This window comes from Tupaia chinensis, unplaced genomic scaffold, assembly GCF_000334495.1.
Source record: "Tupaia chinensis unplaced genomic scaffold, TupChi_1.0 Scaffold000489_1, whole genome shotgun sequence".
Taxonomy (NCBI): domain Eukaryota; kingdom Metazoa; phylum Chordata; class Mammalia; order Scandentia; family Tupaiidae; genus Tupaia; species Tupaia belangeri.
Window position 1 is genome coordinate 1,455,820 of NW_006160001.1, and position 24,071 is coordinate 1,479,890.

At 38.2% G+C, this 24,071-nt stretch overlaps 1 protein-coding gene across 4 annotated transcripts in view; it reads left to right on the forward strand.

The window, feature by feature from the left end:
* Window positions 1–24,071, forward strand: part of FYB1 (FYN binding protein 1) — a 180,748-nt gene that overhangs the window by 96,389 nt on the left and 60,288 nt on the right. For all 4 annotated transcript variants that reach the window (XM_027774868.1, XM_027774872.1, XM_027774870.1 and 1 more), the window contains one exon: window positions 19,013–19,169. In XM_027774868.1, coding sequence (XP_027630669.1) covers window positions 19,013–19,169 — 157 coding nt within the window. The remainder of the gene's footprint in view (window positions 1–19,012; window positions 19,170–24,071) is intronic.

Consider the following 24,071-nt stretch of genomic DNA (forward strand, 5'->3'; position numbering starts at 1 on the left):
CCTCAGGAAACCAGATAGGTAGCCTCTGGGCTGCAGGGCCACTGTGCAATGTGACTAAATTCAGGATAGTACGGAAATAGTAAATGCAGACAGTGAAATAATGACAGCCATGCAAAAGTTATATCGCATTGCTGCCAAGACAAAAGTTCTTGAGACAATGTACATCTTTCCAAGACGGAGACACAGCACCTAGAAGAGGACAGCTGCCTTCCTCCCACAGGGGCATCATGCCTAATTGAAATGGTAACAACCCAGCCTCTGGAAATTTGGCTGCCCTCTTATTCTCTGTTTTCATCCCTACCTTTCAAGGTGAAAACAGGTTTTTCTGATGCATTTCTTTTACTGCCTACATCATCTCCATTGAAACAGGTTGGGCAAGCCAAACCAAAGGAATAGCGCATGAAATGACTTAAATCAGAAAATCAGGAAGTTGCGTTACTATTTTTATTTGACTTTTAACTTTAACAAAAAACTTCTTTTTTTTTTTTTTTTTTGAGAGGTTTTCGCTATAGGGCGTGTGCGCTCACCAGGCAGAGAGAGAGAGACAGAGAGACAGAAAGCAAGAAATCACCCCCCCAGGGGGGATGATCACACCGCAATCCCTTCTCCTCCATTCTCCTCTCGGGATCTTGGGCACCCATGCACATGCGCCCGGCGTGAGTTTTAAGCCACCAGGTCCGGGACGTGAACCGCGGCCAACTACGTGGGAGTCCAGCGACATAGCCATTACGCTAACTGCTGGTTCCCAAAAAACTTCATTTCTGAAGAAACTCTATGCTTGCATTGTTGCTTTTTTCCCCCACAATTTAAAACTGTTGAAAGGAAAACCACATTTATCTTTTTTAAAGGTTGGTACTTTTAAAGTAAAGCCACAGAGATTAACTGGTGCCAAATGAGGAGCAACAGGGTCATCCAAGTTGCAAGTTGTTTTATGTTAAAGTTGAGACCAGCTTTGGGGGATGATGTTGATGAGCAGAGCAGCTGCTCTCAGGCTGATATAAAAATGACTCGGAATTCTCTGAAGACAAGACAGTAAAAGCGAAGACACCACTATGGGGGAGCCGAAGGAGGTCCCGTAGAAAAGATTCTGTGCTTGGGGGAAGCTGGTCTGTGCTCTGACTCCACCCCTGGAGCACTTCACACTTCTGGATCTCATCTCTAAAATCCAGTGATGTTCTCTAGCCTTGGTGACAACCCAAAACACCCCCTTCCTCTGCACACTGTACACAGTTCCAAATACGTACTTTCTTGGAAGTGGGTCCTGTCCTACCCCTGTGTGGAACCACCAACGAAAGAATTCTGAGATTCTTGTCTGCCCCAATTCTTTAAGGAGTGGCCAAGAAGAACACTAGATAGTTGGGAGCCTGCAGCTGAAAATCTCTTAGAAACAGTGTACGCAGCAGGAAACCGACATGTAAAAGGCATGTAAATAGTTGAGCCCATGATGAAATTATGGAGCATTGACTCCACACACTTTCACAATAACTTCTATCATTTTTCTCTCAGCATCCCCAGGTAAAGGCAAGGGTTTTTTCCAATGAGAACCAAAGAAGCCCTCAGCTAGCTACATCCACCGAACATTCGCTTGCTCCAGACCATGTGTCTGTCTCACATCAGAACAGTATCAACTCAACCAGCCCTGCCCACCGCTTCTATCAGGGTCTTCGGTCAAATGACTGGCACCTTCTCCAGTCTCTGTCTAATAGATGTTTAACACAGTTGCTTGTCGTACCCCCTACCCCAACCAACTGGGTCCCTTCTTTAGAATGTTATTTAAGTCTCTATAAAGAAGGCTAAAGAGTGAGTGTAATGTCTGCCTAGGTAAATCTCCATTCTGATCTGTCTTCCCATCCACACTCCCTTTTATTCTCCCAGCCAGAGATTTGACTGTAACAACCCGCCTCTCTCCTAGAAGTTAATCATCAATCTTGCTGGCCCCTAGAATCATCTCATGCACACATCTGCACACACAGGTATGAGCAAGAAAACACATAAAGCCATGACTTTTTGGAATTTTTAAGGTACAAAAAAGCTGGGGTACCCATTTCTATATGGGAAAAGAGTCCCACCTGCTTATGTTTGTCCTTAGTCTAGCAATTGTTGATTTTCTGTTTGGCCTGGCCTCTTCTTAGCTTTTTCTGTCATCTTTGAGAATAACATTCATGTCAATATTAGCTGGCTCAAGTTTTACCATTTCAGATAAAGGAGAAGAAAACAAAATCAGTGTTTTTCAGTGTATGGTGCATAGGCCACATGCATCAGAGCTCTCTGAAATTCTAAGTAAAGATGCAGACCCTCTGAGTCTTGGACAAGAACCCTTATCTGAATCTCAAGTATAGGTTCCTAGAACCTATTTATTAAATATGTACCTGATTAATTATTATGTACTCATATTTTGAAACTACTGCCATAGGCCTCAATTCAATAATCCCCTAATAATCATTTATAACATTTAATCTTTGTTGTCATTCTGAGTGGTGAACTCCAAGTAGGTTTGACCATTCATAATTTTTCTGTCAGAGGATCATTAATTTATTCATATATCCATTCAACAAAAATTTAGTGACTACTCTATGTTTATGCCAGGGATGATGACAATGAAAATGCTATCTGTGACTTTTGCTCTCATAGAGAGCTGGAGGAGCTGGTAAGACACAAGTAAACTAACAAGCAAATTCAGAGAATGCCAAGAACTGCAAGATTACAGATCGATACAGTAGAGTGACGGAGGAGATGGCAGACGAAGTGAAACTATTTTATATTATATCATCTCAATGAGTAAAAACCTCTCTGAGAAGATATTTAAGCAGAAACAGAAATGGTAAAAGGGTCCATCAATACAATGATATGGGAGAAGAGTTCTGGACAGAGAGCAGCTAGGACAAATTCCTTAGGCAAAAACAAGCTTGATGTGGTTAAAGAAACAAAAAAAAATCTTGCTTGGACTCAAAAACTGTAGAGGAAAGAGTCTTGTTCCAAGAGACTGGAACAGTAGGCACTGACTAAATTCCATGGATCTTAGAAGGTCATAGTTTGGAATTTGTAATAAGTATCCATTGAAACTGAAGAGGAGTGTTATGATCTGTTTTGCATCTTAGGGCTTCTCTTTTCGATGTGAAGCATGAATTGTAGGCAAGTAAGAATGAAGCCTAGTGGTGATGCAGTTGGTAGCAGACAACTTCAGTTCTGGAAGCTGAGTGACTGATTGCAGGTTCCCTGCATTGGCTTCCAAACCTGCTGTGTGCAGGTGTCTGGGCACCTAAGATCCTTTAGGGCGAGAGGACTAGAGGAAGGAGATCATGTTTGGGGAGACTTGGTTGAGAGTGCTTCTCTCTCGCCCTTGTGATGCTTTCTAGATCATAAATAAAATAAATAAACAACAATAACAAAGGAATGAAACCTAAAGACTGGCTAGAAGATTTTTGTAATAGTTCAAATAAGAGATGATGATGCTTAGACCAGAGTGGTGAAGTAAAGGGAAGAGAAGTGAATGAATTCACATGTTCCAAAGGTAGCATTGATAGGGATTTCTCATAGAGGGAGTGAAAAAAGAGAGAGAGAGAGAAATTAATCTGAATGGTTTTAAAATATTTATTATGGGGGCCAGCAGGTGGTGTAGTGGTGGAAGCTCTAGACTCCCATGTAGCTGACTGCGGTACAAATCCTGGACCGAGTGCATGTGCATGAGTTCCCAAAAATCCCAAGAGAGGAATGGAAGACAAGGGATTATGGTGTGGCCATCCTTCTTGGAGTGGTGATTTCTTGCTTTCTGTCTCTCTCTGTCTCTCCAGTGAGCACACACACCCTATAGCAAAAATCTCTCTCTCTCAAAAAAGTTAATTACATATTAGTTTCACCAATTCACTAATATGCTTGGACTTCATACAAGATTTGATGCACAATAGTAAATGTTACATGGTTTTCAATTTGATTTTTATAATACAAAAGTAAGAATTAAAAATTCAGTGTAGGGAATGATAAAATATGGTATTACTTGACATTAGAGGTAAGAATCATTAAGCAAAATATGTGTACAGGTAGACTAAATGAGATGGAGATAGCTTTATTTGAGATCAATAAGTATGACTGAGCTGTGAACAATTAGGACAGTTTATTTTAATCTGAGGTCTTTGGGCAGTCTCAGAGATTCTCAAATTCTCTACACAAATTTTCAAACTACGTTTTTGTTCCAATGAAAATCTTAAACACAATTTAATCAAAGTGTACATTGACATTAATTATCATTAAAATATACCTTTTGGTACCTCCAGCTAATTTTTTAAAAATTATTTATTTAATTTTATTAATTATTATTTTTCAATTTGACCAGAGAGAAAGAGAGGGAAAGTGATAATGATAGTGAGAAAGCAAACCACCAGGTCCAGGACTTGAACTGCAGTCAGCCATAAGGGATTCTACTTCCTTAACCACCATGCCACATTCTGACTGCCCTCAACCTAATTTTTTTAAAAAATTAAAAATAAAAAAAAACAAGTAAAGGACAAACATTGCCACAATGCATTATAAAAACAAAGATTTCATAGCCATTGAAAAAAGAAATGTAATGGGAAATTTGACATTAATGTTCTTTCCTCTGTACCGCACTGCATCTCTATGGTGTCTATATTTTCCTCTTCTGTGTCTTCTCTTCAATATCTTTCCCTTTTCTAGGTCTCATTTTATTCCTTTCTTACATTTTAAAGCTATCTTTTGACTCAGAGTCCCTTCTTTGTTCCATATAAGTGATCTTCCAAAAATAACCATGGCAACAGCAGTTATTGTCACAAGAGAAACAACAAACATTTCATTGAACTGAATACCTTCTCTTGACATCCATCTGTCTATGCTGTTCTGCCTCTTACAGGTACCTGGGTCGCTCTATCTCCCTCTGTGGTCCCACCAAGAGCACGCCTGCTCTGACCGGGCACTGCAGGGACACTCTGCCTGTTTTGTTGGCAGTTGTAGTCTTTCCCCACTGCATTACTACTCTCTGCTTGATCTGATGGTCTAATTTATCCGCTTTAAAACCTCATAGTTTTAGGGGCACAGCAGTAATGCAACTGGACCCACATGGAAAAATTGGGGCTTCACCATGGACCACCCAGTACATGCCATCCTGTACACACCAAGAGCACATGTGCCTGTGATCTGGATTGGCTGATGCTGAGGTTGGATCACAATGTGAGGACCCAGTTGGGTATACTCAGTCTCTCCCTTTCTCTCTCAAGAAGTAAATAAATAAACTTTTAAAAAGTTCATTGTTTTGGGAACCAGCAGTTAGCGTAATGGTTATTTCGCTGGACTCCCACGTAGTCGACCGCGGTTCGTGTCCTGGACCCAGTGGCTTAAAACTCACGCCAGGCGCGTGTGCCCAAGATCCCGAGAGGAGAATGGAGGAGAAGGGATTGCGGCGTGACCATCCCCCCTGGGGGGTGATTTCTCGCTTTCTGTCTCTATGTCTCTCTCTGTCTGTCTGGCGAGCGCACGCGCCCTACAGTGAAAATCTCTCAAAAAAAAAATAATAATAACATGGAAGCATACAACTTTTTAAAAAATTGAATTAGGAGACCAGCAGTTGGCATAATGGCTATGTCGGTGGACTCCCATGTAGTCGACTGCAGTTCGAGTCCTGGACCTGGTGGCTTAAAACTCACGCCGGGCGCGTGTGCGTGCATGCCCAAGATCCCGAGAGGAGAATGGAGGAGAAGGGAATGCGGCATGACCAACCCCCTGGGGGGTGATTTCTCGCTTTCTGTCTCTATGTCTTTCTCTGTCTGTCTGGCGAGTGCACGCGCCCTACAGTGAAAATCTCTCCAAAAAAAAAAAAAGTTCATTGTTTTAGGGGAAAAAAAAAAAGACTTCGTAGATGAACCTGGTCAGGCAGTTTCCCTTAATAAAATTTTCTTTATGGCACTTCCATTTTCTCTACTTATAAAAGATGTCTGCCACAAATTAATATAACCCACAAGTGTGCTTTGTTTGGTGCACAGAGTTATTTATTGATGGAAAAGGTGGAAGATTTCATGAAGAAACTCAAACTTACTCTTTACTTGTTCATAGTGGTCTGGATCCCCACAGTGGCCACCCCGTTGAGACAGGGCATTATTCTGTCCTCACCACAGTCAGACGTTCTCAGCCCAAGGGATCAACACATGGTCCTGCCTGGCTCCCATGTGGTTGAGTTTGTAGAATCTGCAGTAAGTGCCCCCTGTGTGCCTCTCTCCCTGAACATGTGACATTGCTTCTGCAGCATCAGTGTGAGTTCTTTCTCTGCTCATTGGTGTTCTATTTCTGAGTTCTACTGATTTCATCCTAAAGGAATTCTCAAAGGATGTCTGCATGTTGATTTACCCCAAATATTCAATTTGCCCTCAACACACAAAAGTTAATCTGGGATATTTCTAAAACTTGACCTCCAGTGCTTGCTTTATTCTTATGTAAGTTATTAATACACTTTTCGAACAACCCTTATCATTTGAAGAAAAGAAATTCAGTTATTGTCTTAGGTAGGAAAGAGGCACCCTGTAATCTATGAGCATCTGATAAAGAACTTTTCTTATATACTGAGTTATTTTTTTCTTTTTAAAATGATGCTTGGGGCTGGACAGTGGTAAAGTACTCTGTGAAGCTAATCCACCTGGCAAGGTTCTGGGTATACCAGGCACATACAAGCCTATAATCCAGGGCAGCTAAAGCTGGGGTTGATCATGACGTCATAGTCCCAGCCCTGTTGGGATGCTGTCCCTCCGCCTTGCTGTTTCTATCCTCTTGCTCATGGAAAAAATAAATAAATAAACTTTAATAAAGCAATATTAGTATTCTTAAAAAATACTCTAAAGTCACCAATCTCTTATCAAATTGCTGCCTAATTTTAATTCCATGTTATTTTATGAATTAAACATGAAGAAAATAATTTATAAAAATAATTTACACTTCATGATTACTTTAATTGACTACCTAGCAAGTTATTAGGAGCATTTTTTTTGAAGAATTAAGAAAATATTCAGAGACATTAAACGTTAATGTTAGGTCTGAGATGGAGGAGTGTAAGATGGTGATCAAAGAGCCTTTCTTTACTTTTTTTCCTCCCGTTGATCATCAGATTTGTTTTGATCTCTACTTCTTTATCTCCATCCTAATTTCTGCTTTGATTATCTATGCAAACATTGATGCTTCTATACAGTTTTTCTTTCCATTTTGGAGGACTATTCTAAGCTGTCCAACATTTTCTTGGCAAGTTGCTCTCAAAGCAGATGCTTTCTTACTAATATAGTTACGGTGCTTTGTTTTCAACGAAAATGGTTTTCAAAATTTCCCATCCACTGTGGTTTACAGATCAGTTGAAGATAAGAACAAATGAATTTAAATTGGGGCAAGGAAAAATTTCGTAAAACTATATTTTCTAAGTCTGTGACCAAGAGGTTTCAAGTTCCTACTCTTGAAGGCTACTGAGAACCTTCTGAAAAAAAATAAAATAGAAATAGAAATATCTATTTACATGCCCATCTTGTGCATGATTTTTATTTTTTATATTTGTTTTTTATTTTTTACAAGAGGGCACATGCACTCATCAGACAGAGAAAAAGAGGGAAGGTGAGAAAGGGATCTAGGGCATGTATGCAAACACACTCTGTGCTTTTCAAGGTGCCAAGGCTGGAAATCAAATCATGCTCCGTGCCCCCATGGGGAATGGTCATACCACAATCGCTTTTCCACTATTTCTTCTTTTGGGGGGATTTTAGGCACATATCCACATGGACTCTTCATGTTTTTCAAGCCACTGGGTCTGGGAATCAAACCATACAATTGGCCATGTGGGATCTAATTGCCTTAACCACTATGTCACTGACTGGCCCACATGATATCTTATATAAAATAAAATACCAGTCACCAAATAGATGGCAGTCATTTTTCCAGCTACCTAGCTAAACAGAGTACTCTACTTCTAATATTCTTTATAAAGGAGACATACACTTACAGAAATAGAACGTCTTATAAATATGAGAAAAGATCCTCAGCCTCACTTATAAAAATGTGAGTTAAATTCTGATATTATTTCTCCTTCATAACCATCAGAATTGTTAAGAGCAGAAAAGTATGAGTGAGGTTGTGGTAAAGCAGGCATTTTCCTCCTGTATAAGATATGCGAATTTATAAAGTCTCACCAAATGGCATTATTTACCAAAATGTTTTGGGTTGGTGCTGTAGTGCAGCAGTTAAGCTCTTGCCATAGGTAGCCGGATATCATATGGCTGACTATGGTTTGAATCTGGGCCCCAGAGGCTTGAAAAAGACGCAAGGTACACATGCCCTCATGCCCAGGATCCTGATGGGATGCAGAAATGGAGGAAAAAGGATTACACTATACTAATAATTTTATAATTATAAAATTATTTTTGGCACTGGCCAAGAATAATTTTATAATTCTAATCATCTAAAATATCAAAAAATAAGAAAGAACCTGTAGTTCCTCAGAAGGTTAAACATGGAGGTAACTAGCAATTATATTTTTGGCATATACTCTTAAGAAATGAAAACACAGGTTCTCACAAACTTGTACAAAAATGGGGCCAGCCTTATAGCCTAGTGGTTGAGCAAGCTGGATGCTGCATGCATGACCGTGATTTGATTTCCAGCCTTGGCACCTTGAAAAACAGAGTGTGTTTGCATGCATGCCCCAGATCCCTATAGGATGGAGAAAGGGAGAAGGGATTGAGAGATGACCATGCCACATTGGAGAGAGCTTTCTCCCTCTGTTTCTCTCTGGCAAGAGCACATGACTTCCAGCAATTCAAAGAAGCAAAACAAATAAATGAACAAAAAGACATGTACAGGAGTGTTCATAGCAGCATTCATTATAATACCCAAATAGTGAAAAAAAAAGTTAATATTGATCACCTGATAATGGATAAACAAATGTGATGTATCTGTACAGTGTAATATAATTCAGCCAAAAGAAAAAGAAAGTGTTAGTATCTGCTAGACATGATTGAACAACAAAAACAGTTAACTAAGTGAAAGAAAACAGGTACAAAAAATATATTGTATGATCCCATTAATATGAAATGTCCAGATAAGATAACTCTATAGAAAGCAAAAGTAGATTAGTGATTGCCAGACAAGGTAAGTACAGGGAGTGACTGCTAATGGATATGAGAACTTATTTTGGGGGTGATATGTATGTTCTAAAATAAGATTATAATGATGGTTTCCCAACTGTAAATATACTAATACCATTGATTTGTATACTTCGAACTAGTTTATTTATGTAAACTAGAACCCTGTAAAATAATTTTTTGATAATTTAAAGTTTCTAGTGATAATGAGACTGGTCAAATACGTTATGGAGTTACAAAATTCATTCAACAAAGAACTCAGCCATGAAAAAGACTGGTGAGGGAACCAGCAGTTAGCGTAATGGCTATGTAGCTGGACTCCCATGTAGTTGACCGCAGTTCACGTCCCGAACCCGGTGGCTTAAATCTCATGCCGGGTGCGTGTGTTGTGTGCCCAAGATCCCGAGAGGAGAATGGAGGAGAAGGGATTGCGGTGGGACCATCCATCCTGAGGGATGATTTCTCGCTTTCTGTCTCTCTGTCTCTCTCTGTCTGTCTGGCGAGCGCATGTGCCCTATAGCAAAAAACCTCTCCAAAAAAAAAAAAAAGACTGGTGACACTATTGTGCCAAGACAGAATGATCTCCTCTTAAAATAACAAAACAAGGTTCAGAATAATGTATGTTCCATGTTCCTATTCATGTAAAAAATTACAAAATATATTAGGTCATTGAGAAAGTCATGATGTATTTTTCCGTGTTTTCCTATGCAAAAAAAAAAAAATGCTTCATGACTTTCCCAACAACCAAATATTCCTTTTTAAAAATAAATATCTATTGTACATTCTGTAGAAATGTAGACTTTAATTTTTTATTTATGATAAAGCACATGTGCATGCCTATGAGAGAAAGAGAGGAGCACCCTCCACAGGGTCTCGTCACACTGCAGTCCCCTTCCTCCAGTCCTCTAGAGCATCAGAGAGTGGTCCAAGAGTATCAGATAGTGGGTTCTTGCACATGTGCCCAGCGTGTTTCAGGCTGATCTGGCCAGAAATTCAAACCATAGTCACTCTATGAGATTCAGCTTCTCTTGAGTAGCACATTACCTCTGCCCTGTGGAGCCACCCCTCAGCTAGTGTTTTTCATAACTAGTTCATAGCAGTAGTTTTGTCACCCCCTTTTTTAAAGTCACCCTCCCCAAGGGGGGTGGCCATGTCGCAATCTCCTCCCTTTCATTCTCCTCTCAGGATCTTGAGCATGCACGCACACACACCCAGTGTGAGTTTTAAGCCACTGGGTCCGGGACTGGAACTACAGTCGACTACATGGGAATCCAGAGCCATAATCATTATGCTTCTGTTGGGCCCTGTAGCAGTAGGTTTAAGAAGTAGCCAAAGTGCAACTATTCTGTTGAGATAAAATCTAGAGTCATTGGTGTTAACATGCAGGTAAGCTGGCAATAGGATTAATATACTTTCTTAAAAGTTGAAGACTATGCAAATGTAAGTAAATATAGAGACAGACAGGCTGTGTTCTCTGCGTGGAGAAAGGACAAGGGAAAATTAGTGGACTAGTCCAAGATATTCTTTAATGGTTTTAGGTCTGCTGAAGAGCACAAAGACACAAAGCCACATTACCAGTACACTACAGAGCCGGCCCTATAAAATACATTTCTGGAAAGATCCATAAGAGTTTGATAATCATAAGAGTTTGATAATAACTGTTGTCTTTGCGGATGGGGATGGGAGACATGGGTCTAGAGAAAGTGAGATTTTCTTTTCACTGTTCCCTTTTGTATTTCCTTAAAGATTTCACTGTGTATATATTTCTTTTGTGATTTTTTTAAATTAGTTTCCTTTTCTAAAGATAAAAATAGTAAAAGAACATCAAAATTGGTAAAAGATTAAATGCCTTACAGTGAATGACATATGTAAAGAGTCGAGGGACATACCCAGATGTTGACAGAATAGACCTGCCCTCAGGAGTTCTCCATATAACTAGAAAGAAAATGAAAGGTAATTTTCAGCAATTTTAAAGAAAATTAAAATAGTATCAGAAACCACATACAGGTGCTCTGTGTGCAGACGGCGGGTGGTGGTTCTCAGAATTGAATTAGTCTGTACGGTGTTAATACCAAGCAATGGCAATACAGCCACACACTAGAGTTCATGAGGGCAGGTAGTGCTTCAGAAGCTCACTTTCTATAGAATGGTCAGATGTGTGCCAATTAGTATGTTATTCCAGGCATAAATGGAAATCTTTTTGAAAAAATTACTGGAGTATGATAATCTCAGTCTCTGCACAGATGGAAATAAATGTGCCCTCAGAGGTTTATCAAGAGGCTGTCATGTAAAGAATGCAACCGTATAAAGTTCTAGGACAATTCACAAGTAGTTTTGAGCACTTACTATGTGCTGGACAGGTGCACATATTATTTCAAATTCTCATAAGTTATGAACCAGTTGTTCCATTTTAACAGGTAAAGAAGGAAAACAAATTGTCTGTCTCCTCCGACCAATACTGAGGTGGACAGGGGTGGGATGGGGGATTAGTAGTCAAACCCAGATCTGAATGACTCTAACAGAAGTCTTCTTTCTACCAGCCCATCAGATTCACATGTTGAAAATCGCATCTGAGGCCGGCAGGTGGTGTGGTGGTTGAGTCGATGGACTCCCACATGATCGTCTGCGGTTCAGGTCCCAGACCTGGTGACTTCTGTGCTCTCTCTGTCTTTCTCTCTCTCTCTGCCTCTCTTTGGTCAAATGGAATAATAAGTAAATAATTCTTTAAAAAATAAAAATTGCATCTGGGTGTATTTGATGTACTTATCCGCAAGTATAAAAATCGTATTTTGTTGAATTGGTACTTACTGCGGTGCATTAAGGGATTTAAAGTTAAACATCTTGATTCTTAGTCCACTCTAAGATTCTTCAACAGAACCCAGGATTAGACCTATTGGTTTGGGGGGTGGGGGGAATGGGTAGACTGTAGCATATGAATGATGCATCTCTGGGCCTACATCCCTGATTCTTGTTGGAGCTAGACCAAGTAGTAGCTAAAAAGAATAGAATAGACCCATTTCCTGAGACCTCCAAATGTGTCAGGGACTTCTGCAAGTATGTGCATATGAAAATTTCACATATGAGATAAAGGAAGAATTAATGAAGCCAAGCAACTTGTTCAAGTTCCCATGTTAATAATAAAAAATATGAGATTAACATGAAAGTGATGGAGTCTGATATCAAGCCCAAGTTTCTCCATCCCAGAATCTGTTCAGTCTTCACTCCACCAGGAGTGACAGTAAAGACAGAGAAGTGTCAAATACAGATTTTTATTCCACAAAATTTGACCATGACGGAGAAAAAGCAAAATCTCATATATGTAGAGTGGTAGACAAAAGTAAAAAAGTGTGTACTTTTATGTTCCTTTACAGTAGAGAAGATCAGACCATGTTTAAGATGGCAGGTGCATAGTTTTTCATAGCACACATTTTCTAAGAACTTTCTGAAGAATTCAAGAATATGACCTTTACTGTCTCCAGAACCAGTTCTGCCCTATGTTAAACGGAAAACACTTTCTGCAATCAAACTAAGAGGAAAACTGGACTTACACCCAGATCTTGGGAAAGTATATTAATATGTTTGTTTGAACTTACCAGTAACTTCCATTTTATTATTTTGAGGAGCAGCAAAATGTAGCAGAGGCAGCATGAGAAATCGAGTGGGGTTCAAACTTGAACCCCACTCGATTGCTCACTAACTCTCTGAGCTTGAGTAGTTTTCTTAATTATCAAATAGAAACATATACCCTATAGGTTGTTAAATAATAAATAAGATTAATAAATAATAAATAAATAAAAGTAATGTTCTTTAAAATCATTACTCCCAGAAATTTCCTATAAATTTAATATTTCTCTTATTTCTTATTTCATATTTACTCATTTTACCCCTTCAATATTTGCCCCCTTCCTTCCATCAGAAAAAAACTTTTTTCACTTTTGAGAACCCCAATATTACTACTATAGTACTATTTTAGGATACTGAATAAAATCCAGATTGAGATTTTTAGATTCAATCATATTATAGTAAGGTAAATCTACCTGTTTTGCCCTCAGAAAAACAAAAATGTTTTCCTTAGAATTATTTTGTATATTTGCAAATATATTCCCTGAATATTTGAAAGTGACCATAGATTTTGCAAAGCAAAATGCTTCACAGCTCCCTATCAGTGTAACATAGGAAGACTTTGCCACATGTTCTCTCAAGCCTGAGGAGGAACAGAACCCTTCATTAGTTTAGTGTCTCCTTACGTCTTACAAGTTAACTTTAAGGTTTTCCAAAGGTAGTTTTTATTGAAATTCCAACCAATCCCTCACCATCTCTCAGTCCTGTTTTCCTCTGGTTTTGCTGCACTCTCCAGTAAGCCCTTGTCTAGTGAGTGTGGTAGCTGCCAGCACCCGCTCCTCATTTCAAGTCCAGTGGAAAGCAAGCACACCATTCTCTGGGTTGCTCAAGTTACTGAAATCAAGTAAAAAAGAATAGACACCAGATAGGCAGAAGAGCAGGGGTCCACAGGGATGCTTCAGCAGAAAGTCTCGTAAGCTTGGGGCCAGCAGATGGCATACTGGTTACATCACTGGACTTCCACATGGTCAACCACAGCTTGAGTCCCAGACCCCATGACTTGAAACTCGCATGGGCACGTGTTTGTACACAGCTTGAGTCCCAGACCCCGTGACTTGAAACTCGCATGGGCACGTGTTTGTATGCCCAAGATCCCAGGAGGAATGGAGAAGAAATTGTGGTGTGGCCATTCCCCCTGGGAGGTGATTTCTTACTTTCTGTCTCTCTTTTTCTGTTTCTCTGGTGAGCGCCTGCACCCTGTAGCAAAAACCTCTCCCAAAGGAAAAAAAAAATTGCTAATAGTCTTAAAGAGTTGAATGTGAAAATGAAGCCCCATAAAAATAGAAAAAAATGTAAGGTTAAGTTATCTGTTCATGGGATGAGGAAGGTCTTCCTTAAAAAAAGCTATAGAGACAGGAATTATACGCAATGGGACTAATTAATTGAATTAGGAAAAGATCATTTCTTATATCAAAAATTTTTAATATGACCTCTGACAAAAATTAACTGGACAAAGCATTTCTAACAAAAATGTCATGCATTTAATAGTTTTTTAATGTATCACATTTATAAGGGAATTCATTCTCTCAACTTGAACCCTACCAAAATAACTGCAAAAGAGAAGATGAGTTATACATGTGAGAATTACACCTTGTAGGAAGTGTCACAAGTCAGAAGGGCAGGGCCTGAGTAGTATTTAAAACTTCAAGAAGAGGAATGCGTTGGTAATGTGCAGAGAACATATAGAAAAAAGGTAATATTTTTAGCAATTACCATAAGTGAAAGACTCTGAAAGGAGGGAGAAATACCTAAAAAGAATTAGAAACTTTTTATGTCATATATACAGTATATGACATACACAGTATATTTCCTTACCCCTCTAAGGAAATTTCCAGTAAAGTGTTGTATTTTCTTCAAGGGTTTGGAGATAAGTTTTACTAGTTATGTTATTTCTTTTTATTCTTGTTTTTTTTTTTAGAGAAATTTCTGCTATAGGGAGCGTGTGCCCACCAGAGAGACAGAGAGACAAACAGCAAGAAATAACACTCCAGGGGGATGGCCACATCACAACCCCATCCCCTTCATTCTCCGCTTGGGAATTTGGGCATGCACGTGTGCTCTGTGTGAGTTTTAAGCACGGGGTCTGGGACTCAAACCATAGTCAACTATGTGGGGATCCAGTGACATAATCATTATGCCAATTGCTGGTCCTCATTATAGTATTTCTTTTAAGGTACAGACAGGTAGAAGCAGGAGCCAAAGTAGCCAAATTACATTCAATTTGTTCATGTGAGAAACAAGCTTAATACCTTTAATAATAATGATAATTAATAAGGAAATTTTATAAACCAACAAAAAGAAACTACTATTTTAAAAATAGGCTGAGTGGGCCGATGGTAGCACAGCTTTATTGCACTTGGACCCACATGGGAAAGATCCTGGGTGTGTAGCCTGAGACCTCCCTGAGCACGCTGAGTCCATCAGCACATGTTCATGATCGGTACAGTTTGAAACTGTGAGTGATCTCAACTTGAAGACCCTGTCAGATGTCTCTGTCTCTCTGTCTCTCTCTCTCTCTCTTTTAGAAAAATAAACTTTTAAAAATAGGTGAAAAAGAGGTGAATTGATAATGCAATTAATAAGAAAATGGTTGTAAACATGAAAAAATTACCTTATTAATGCTCAAAGACATGCAAAAATAAAACGAAATATTTTCCAAGATGGCATCCCCTTTCCTCTCAAAGAAAACCCATCCCAAAACAAGAAAGATAATACAAACTCCATATTCAGAGAAACTAGGCAACTGTTGGGTCACCGGAAAAGTCATGCCACATTTTTGCATAGAAAACAGAAAAATAGGTTATAACCTTCCCAAATGACCTAATACTTTGGGAAACATTTGTCCAATGCTGTGAAAAGTATTTCTGCAGTTTTATGCTACTCACAATAGAGAAATGACACACCCTTAAACTATTAACATTTTCTCCAACACTTACTTTTTTTGTTATTCTTTTTTCTGCCAGAAGGTGCATGTGCTTATCAGAGAAAGAGAAAGAGGGGGAAAGAGAAAGCACCTCATGGGGCATAGCTGTGCTGCAGTCCCTTCTCCAGTTCTCCATCTTGTCAGGACAAGAGCAGAAACACACATACATACACACATTCACCCAATGTGCTTTTCAAGCTCCTGGGGCTGAGATTTGAACCTTAGTCGGCCATCTGAGCTCTCTTAACCATCAGGCCACAGGGCCAGCCCGCCATCATTTTCTCAATGTTAATAATCAGTAAAATAATGAATCAAGTGTAAATTCATAGTATTTGCTGATTACCATGAGGTTAATACTCCCACCATGCCCAAGATCAATTTGTATCTATCATAGTGAGGTCACTGAATACAGAGTTGGAAAGAGATGCCAGTAGTGCACAATGATATAATCTTTCCATACTTTGAATCGCAATTATATATATTCATCTTAATATCATTTAGATATTACTTATCTCTCCAAATCCACAAGAGCAAAAAATGGTCTCTGTTTTATCTCTGCTATGTTCCTAGTACCTATAATGGAACTTGCCATATAATAGACAGTCAATAAATATTAAGTTATTGGAAAAATCGCGACATAATTTCCTGTGTTTTTCTCTGCAAAAATGTATCATGACTTTCCCAAAGACCCAATATTTGTTGAATGAAAAAGAAAACATTTGAACTTACTGTATGCCAGCCACTGTTTTAAGTCTTTTACATACATTAGGCCATTAGCCATGTGCTCACTACAACCCTAGGAGGTAGCACTATTACTTCCATTTTGCAAATGGAACCAGAAAACCACTTATCCAAGTTGCCCAGCAGTAAGGGCAGGGCCAGAATGTAAATCCTTCAGATCTTGCACTTATTATCAGTATTTCAGAGCCTTGATGTTGGCAAAGAGAAAGTCCAGGATGAGCTCTATGCACAGACCTTGAGAAAAACCAAGTCATATTAGGGCAACGGACAGAGATGATATATTGGAACTGATCAATATCTGAGAAGTTTGATTTTTTTCAGAAAATTATAAAGACATTTACAAAACTATTAGAAACTGTGAAAAGAACTCAAAAGAAAATCGTCATGTGAGGCAATGATTAACTAAGACAATAGCAATTTGATTGAAAAAGCAAATATAATTATTATCCACCAGTTGTCTTTAACAAAGAACAATATTTACATAATGAATGTGAATTTCATCCAAAAATAGTCATTGTTTTAGAAGGAAAAGGAAAGGGCAAAAATTCACATCTACAGATAAAAAGTCAATCATATTTTTAAAAATCATGAATTAAGGTCAGTCCTGGGGTGCAGTGAGTTAGGCCCCATGCAGAGGAAGCCATATACCACATGGCTGACCAAGGTTTGAGTTCCACCTCCATCAACTTGAAAAATATGATGGAGATGAAAAATACGAAAAATAACTTGGGCATTTGTGTATGCCAAGGATCCTGATGGGATGGACTATTGGAGGAAAAAGGTTTGGGTGTGACTAGATCCCCATTGGGTGTTCTTTCTTTCTTTCATATGTTGCACACACACTCTAGCATTAAAAATAAAATCATGTATCAAACAGTATCCATATACATAAAGTAACAGACACAAAGATATAGGTAAAAGGAACATCGACAATGTTAGAAGTTATTAGCTCTCGTGGGGGAGAGTGAAAGAGTCTGCTGTAGTTGTTATATGTTACTTGGCACTATCTGATTTGCTAATTCCTGAGTAAGAATTATACTGATAAAAGATGAAATAAAAACAAAAAGGTAGAATTTTTCCTATAATTTTGTCAAAGACTCAAAACATGAGAACTCCAGTGTTGACAGAGATGTACTAAAGTGGGTATTCTCATATGCTAACTGATGAAGGTATCAATGGTATTGTTCTAGAAGATAGATAATATTTTGTATTGAATGCCTTAAAAATTTTTATTTGACTCAGCATTTTATTTTTATTTGACTCAGCATTTTATTTATGGGAATTCATCCTAAGAAAAACTTTTAAATATATGTATAAAGACGTAGCCATTTTTTTATTACAACAAAAAAGAAAATAAATAATGTAAATATCCAAAAATAGGGCCACAGTTTTTTTAATTATTGTGGCTATACAAACTGTGTCACTACTAAACATTATACTATATTTACATTAATCTGAGATGATTTTTATGAACATTGATAAAAATTAAAAACGTGATAGCAAAATATCAGATAAGTCTCCTTTTTCTTTCCTTCCATGAAAGTGTGTAATTTGCATCAAAATATTTCAAATAGATGTAACACATAGTTATTGTTGGGTAATAGAATTATATTGGGTTGTTGGAAAAGTCATGATGCGTTTTTGTGTAGAAAACATACTTCATGACTTTTCCAGTGATCCAATATATTATTTGTATCGATTTAGTTTTATTCACATACATATTATTTTCTATAATACATATGATTTACCTGTGAGGTTGTCTAATAGATTTCAATGTCTAAAATCACACCTTGAACAAAACATAATTTATGAAAGATTCAGAGGATCATAGAAAATTAATGAGTGTATTACCAGTGAGAATAGACATGAAAACTAAACCCTTTTGGTCTAAAATAGTGGATTCAATAACAACAATCTGCATCTGTAACATCATAAAGAATGTGGTATAAAGCTGATGTGAGCTATTCACAGAGTCCAGAGTATTAAAACTAAGGTTTATGGAAGCTTAAAAACTAAGATAAAATATCTCAGATAGGTAAGTATTCTTTATCTGAAGTGTTTGGGATACTAGAAGTGTTTCAGATTTCAGATTTTTTTCTTTTGGATTATGGAACATTTGCATATACATAATGAGATATCACAGGGATGAAACCCAATTCTATGAGTTTCATGTATACTTTATATGCATAGCCTGAAAGTAATACAATTTTTTGTATTGTAGCATTTAACTGCGACCTGTCACATGAGGTAAAGCGTGGAATTTTCCATTTGCAACATCATGTTGAGACTTAAAAAGCTTTGGATTTGGGAATATTTCAGATTTCAAATTTTCAAATTAGGGATATTCTACTTAGTAGTGGGAATTAAATTCCAAGAATTTATCTCAAGAAATGGAACATTTAAGATGCATGTTCCTTGATACTAATTGGGCTCTTTAAATTACTAAACATTATGCTATATTTTTATTAACATTATACTATATTATATTGTTTCTCTTAGGATGCATTTCTTATTTATATTTAATACTTGAAGTAACCTTCTACTTGAAATAATGAGTCCTTGTAGTTTGAAGACTTGTCTAAATTCATAATATTGTTTGTTTGACTCCTAGGTATCAACAAAAGCCAGACACCTTACTCGACGACGTCCCTGCCACCACCTCCACCACCCCATCCGACCAGCCAGTCACCACTCCCAGCAGCTCACCCAACACAACCACCAGTCCCAAGTCTACCTCCCAGAAATATTAAACCTTCATTTGACCTAAAGTAAGAGAAAGATTATCTTGCCATTTTATCCTTTTTAAAAAATTAACACATTAGGTGTACATATGAGGTATAGTATTGTTTTTTAGTTCCTGAATACAATGTGTCATGATCAAATCAGCGTAATTGCATATCCATCACCTCAAACATATGTCCTGACTTTGTGTTGGTAGAATATTCTCTCTAGCTATCTTAAAATATATATTAAATTATTGTTAACAGTTGCCACTCTACTGCACTATAGAATGCTAGAACTTATTCCTCTCATCTAACTGTACTTTTGAACTCATTAACTGATTTCTCCCTCTTCCTCCTCTCTAGCTTTCTCAGCCTCTAGTAGTCACTATTCTATTCTCTCCTCCTATATAGTCAATTTTGTCTCACATTAGTGAGAACATGTGGTATTTCTCTTTCTGTGCCAGTGTCTTGCCATTTCTTTGCTAATCTCATGCCATAGATTTTCAAACTATGCTTGGCTAAGTGCTGAGGGTTCTGGAGTGAACCTCTGGGATACAAAATTGGGCTACTAGCAGGGAGAAAGGTAGGCTGAAGACAGTGCTCATAGTTCCATCTCCCTTTAAGTCTGAGTAACTCATTTTGATCTTTCTCATGTCACATTTCTCCTTGAGAGTTCATTTAAGGACATTTTTCACTGCCTTATAAACAGTTCTAAAGTTTTCTTGAGGTCAGCACACAACCGCCATCTTTTCCACTATCATCATCAACACCATCATACTCACTATTATCACTACCACACCACCATTTATCATCCTCCCAACGCCCCATCACCACCTACCTTCCCACATTTTACTGACTGCCTATAAAGTGCCATTATTATATATGTTATATATGTTATATATATATAACATATATGTTATATATATTATATATTATATATATATAATGGTATATATGTATTTCTTTGTGCATTTATATTAACTGCACACCCTTCCAGGCAGTTGACATGATGAGTGCTAATTTAACACATGCACATACAGATACAACCTTGGTAGCAGATTCTTTTAAAAATAGTAACTCTAAGATTGCCATATTGACTCTTCTCTGCAATCCTACTCCCTAGAATCTATTATAACAAAGTAGGAGCATAAATTGTAGAAGCAAGAAAGCATTTCAAAAATTGTCCTACAGCCCCAGACTACTGTTTTGGAAAGATGCTGGTCAATTTCCCAGCTTTGCAATAAATTGTGATGAAGAAGAGGAAGTTGAAAAGAGCCTGCCAATTTTCTAGGTTCAAATTCTTACTTGTAATACTATTTTCAACCTTTAGCAAAATCTACCAAAAGTAATAAACTTTGTTCCATTCCTCTATTTCATTAATGACCCCTAATTAGAAAACGATTCATCTTCACTCTGCAAAGTGCACCCACTCAGAGAGAGGTGGAAAGAAGCAAGAGTCTTAGACGTTTCACTGTTTGAATAATCTACAGCTGGAGCATCTGAAAGTTTGTTGTCAGATTGAGAGAAGAGAGGGTCTGAAAGCTAAGGACACCTATAAGCTATTTTTTTTTTAAGGGAAAAGGTGGTGTACTGTGAAAAATTTTCAAAGACCTATGAGAAAGTTCAAGTAAATTCCAAAATGAAGAAATATCTGGGTTAGAGAATTTCCCTCAAAGAGAGGAAACTAGATAAACATAGAGGAAATGAAAGCAAAGTGGGTCTTAATATTCAGACTGAAAAGCCTACCGTTCACATGAAGGGGAAATATATGAAATAGTCTTTAAATAGAATTTGTGAAAAGTATGGGTGTTTCTGTGCTGCTTCTCACACTCATCCCTCATAATGTTTATGTAGGTGTTTCCAAGTGCTCCCTCTGCTGGCCTGCAACTGTTCCTACCTTCTGCAATTAATGGCCTTTCACTCTTCTATCAGGATCTAATGTCTTTTTTGTTTTGTTCTGTTTTTTCAACCGTCATTCAATAAGTCTTTTCTGAGTCCCTGTCTTGTGCCTTATAATACAGTGGTTCCCAGCCTTTGGGGCACCAGGGACTGGTTTCATGGAAGATATTTTTTTTTCAGGACAGGGATCAGGATGATTCAGGTGTGTTACATTTATTTGCACTTCATTTCCATTATTGTTACATTGTAATAGCTAATGAAATAATGATACAACTCACCATAATGTAGTATTTACAGCCACTCCCCAGTGCTGAAGTGGCCTCACCACTTCAGCTCCACCTCAGATCATCAGGCATTAGATTCTCATAAGGCGCATGCAGCCTAGATCCTCACTTGTGCAGTTCACAGTAGGGTTCTCATTCCTATGAGAATCTAAGGCTGCTGCTGACCAGACAGGAGGCAGAGCTCAAGCAGTAATGCAAGCAATGGGGGATGGCTGTAAATACAGATGAAGCTTTGCTCAGTCTCCCACTGCTTACCTCCTGCTGTGCAACCTGGTTCCTACCAGGTCAGGGACTGATACTGGTTCATGGCCTTGGGTTAGGGACCTCTATTGTAATTGAAATTCAGGGAATATCATTGAGCAAAACAGAGATCCTTGACTTTCTAAAGCAGGGGACAAGAGGCAAAAGGAATTTAAAACATAAACAAGTATAAGATATAAATGTTAGGAAGTATCTTATGCTGTGGGAAAAAACAGAGTGGAGGGGGGTGGTTTCGTGTGAGGACAGGGCTGGGGACAGGATATTGCAGCTTTGAACAGAGATGTGAGGGTCACTCTCTTTATAGAAAGTGATCCTTGAGTAAAGGAATTACAAGAGTTAGACATGACGGTATATGACTGTTTCAGTCAGAGGCAGCAGATGGAACAAAAACCTAAACGTGTCCTAGGACTAGGGAAAATGTAACTGGGATTAGAGTAGAGTGAGTGAGGGAAAAAGCAGTAGAAGAAAAGTCTGTTCATGGAAGGCCTTGTGGATCACGATGGAGTTGTGACACTTAACCGCAAGTGCAATGGGAACCCCTGAAAGAATCTGAGCAGAACAGTGGTATTTTCTGACTTATATTTTATGACAATCACCTTAACAATGATGATGAGAATAAATGGTAGTTAGACAGATGTTGAAGCAGGAAAACCAGTGAAATAAGTAATGCATAGATGCAGACAAGATAGATTCAGAGCTGGCTCTCACCAGGGTGGTAGCAGTAGAAGAAGTGAGATATGTCCTGATTCTGGATATATTTTGAAGGTAGAGACAACAGAATTTATATCTGGAATATAAAACAAAATCAAGATCAAGAACGACTCTAAGATTTTGCCTGAGCAACTGTAAGAATGATGTTTCCACCCACTGACATGGGGAGGCTGAAGATGAGCAAGTTTTGGGAGGTGGGGAAGTTAAGTTTCTTAAACATCCAAGTGGAAATGTCAACTGGGTGTAAGAAGTGGACTGTCTTGGGACCAGCAGTTAACGTAATGGCTATGTCACTGGACTCCCATGTAGTCGACCGCAGTTCGCGTCCCGGACCCGGTGGCTTAAAACTCACGCCGGGCGCGTGTGCATGCATGCCCTAGATCCCGAGAGGCGAAGGGATTGCGGCGTGGCCATCCCCCCTGGAGGTGATTTCTCGCTTTCTGTCTCTCTGTCTCTGTCTGTCTGGTGAGCACACGCACCCTATAGCAAAAACTTCTCCAAAAAAAAAAAAAAAAAGAAGTGGACTGTCTTGAAAATATGAATATTAGGGTAGGGTGCTGGCATAGTAGTTGCACAGATAGACCCACATGAGAAAGGTCCTGGGTTTACATCCAGAACCAGGACCTCTGTACACGTGCCAGGTGCACACACATGCCTGAGATCTGGGCTGTCTGAGACTGGGGTCTTTCGTGCTATAGGGACCCTATTGGGGGTGCTTTTCTTTTTCTCTGTCTCATGGAAGAAATATCTGAATAATTTTTAAAATAGGTAGATAGATATAAACACTAGAGACACAGGGACATATTCTACAGTTACGGTCATGAGACTGGTTAAGATGACCAAGGAAGGTCATCACAGGGAAGTTTTCTCCTTTCCCTCCAAAGTTTCAATGATTTTTTTAGTCATTGAAATAAACTGACAAACAGATTAACAGGAAACAAGCCTATCCATTTATTATGTGCATGTATGCATAGGAGCCACAGTAAAAATAAGAGACTCGCAGGAGGGCCAGGTGCCTGAAGGGTTTATCATCATTATTAATAATTTTTACTTAAATTTTTTATTTTTAATTAATTAATTAATTTACATTCATGTACTGAGCATTGTCACAACATTACAAAAGGTGATTTCCCATTCAGAATATACTGGATAGTGGCTTAATCATACATGTTACTGTCAATAATTTTCCATTTTTAGTTTCATATATGTAAGTATACATATATATTTCCTGCTATTTCTCACCCTCTGCCATTTCCTACCCTCCTCGCACACTATCTCTACTATACATTTAATTGACATATAGTTGTAACACAATTACAATAGGGGTACAGTGTGGTTTTTCGATACATGCATACAATATGTAATGATCAGATCAAGGCAATAAATGTATTGACCATCTCAACATTTATAATTATTTCATGTTGTGAATATTCAAAAATCTCTCTTCTAGCTATTTTGAAATATACATAGAATTCTCACTTATTATCATTACTCTTCTGGGCTAGAGTGACCATAGAACTCATTCCACTTACCTGCTTATACTCCAGTGTCTATTTTCAAACTCTTCCTATTCTCTCCTCTCTACTTTCCCAGCTTCTGGCATCCATGGTTCCATTCTTTACCTCTATGTGATGAGATCGTTTAGCTCCCACTAATGACTGAGAAAACATAGTATTTATTTTTCGGTGTCTTGCTTATTTCATTTAGCATGGTTACATTCAGGTTTGTCCACATTGCTGCAAATGGCAAAGTTTCATCTTTTTTCATAACTGAGTAGTATTCCATTGTGTAT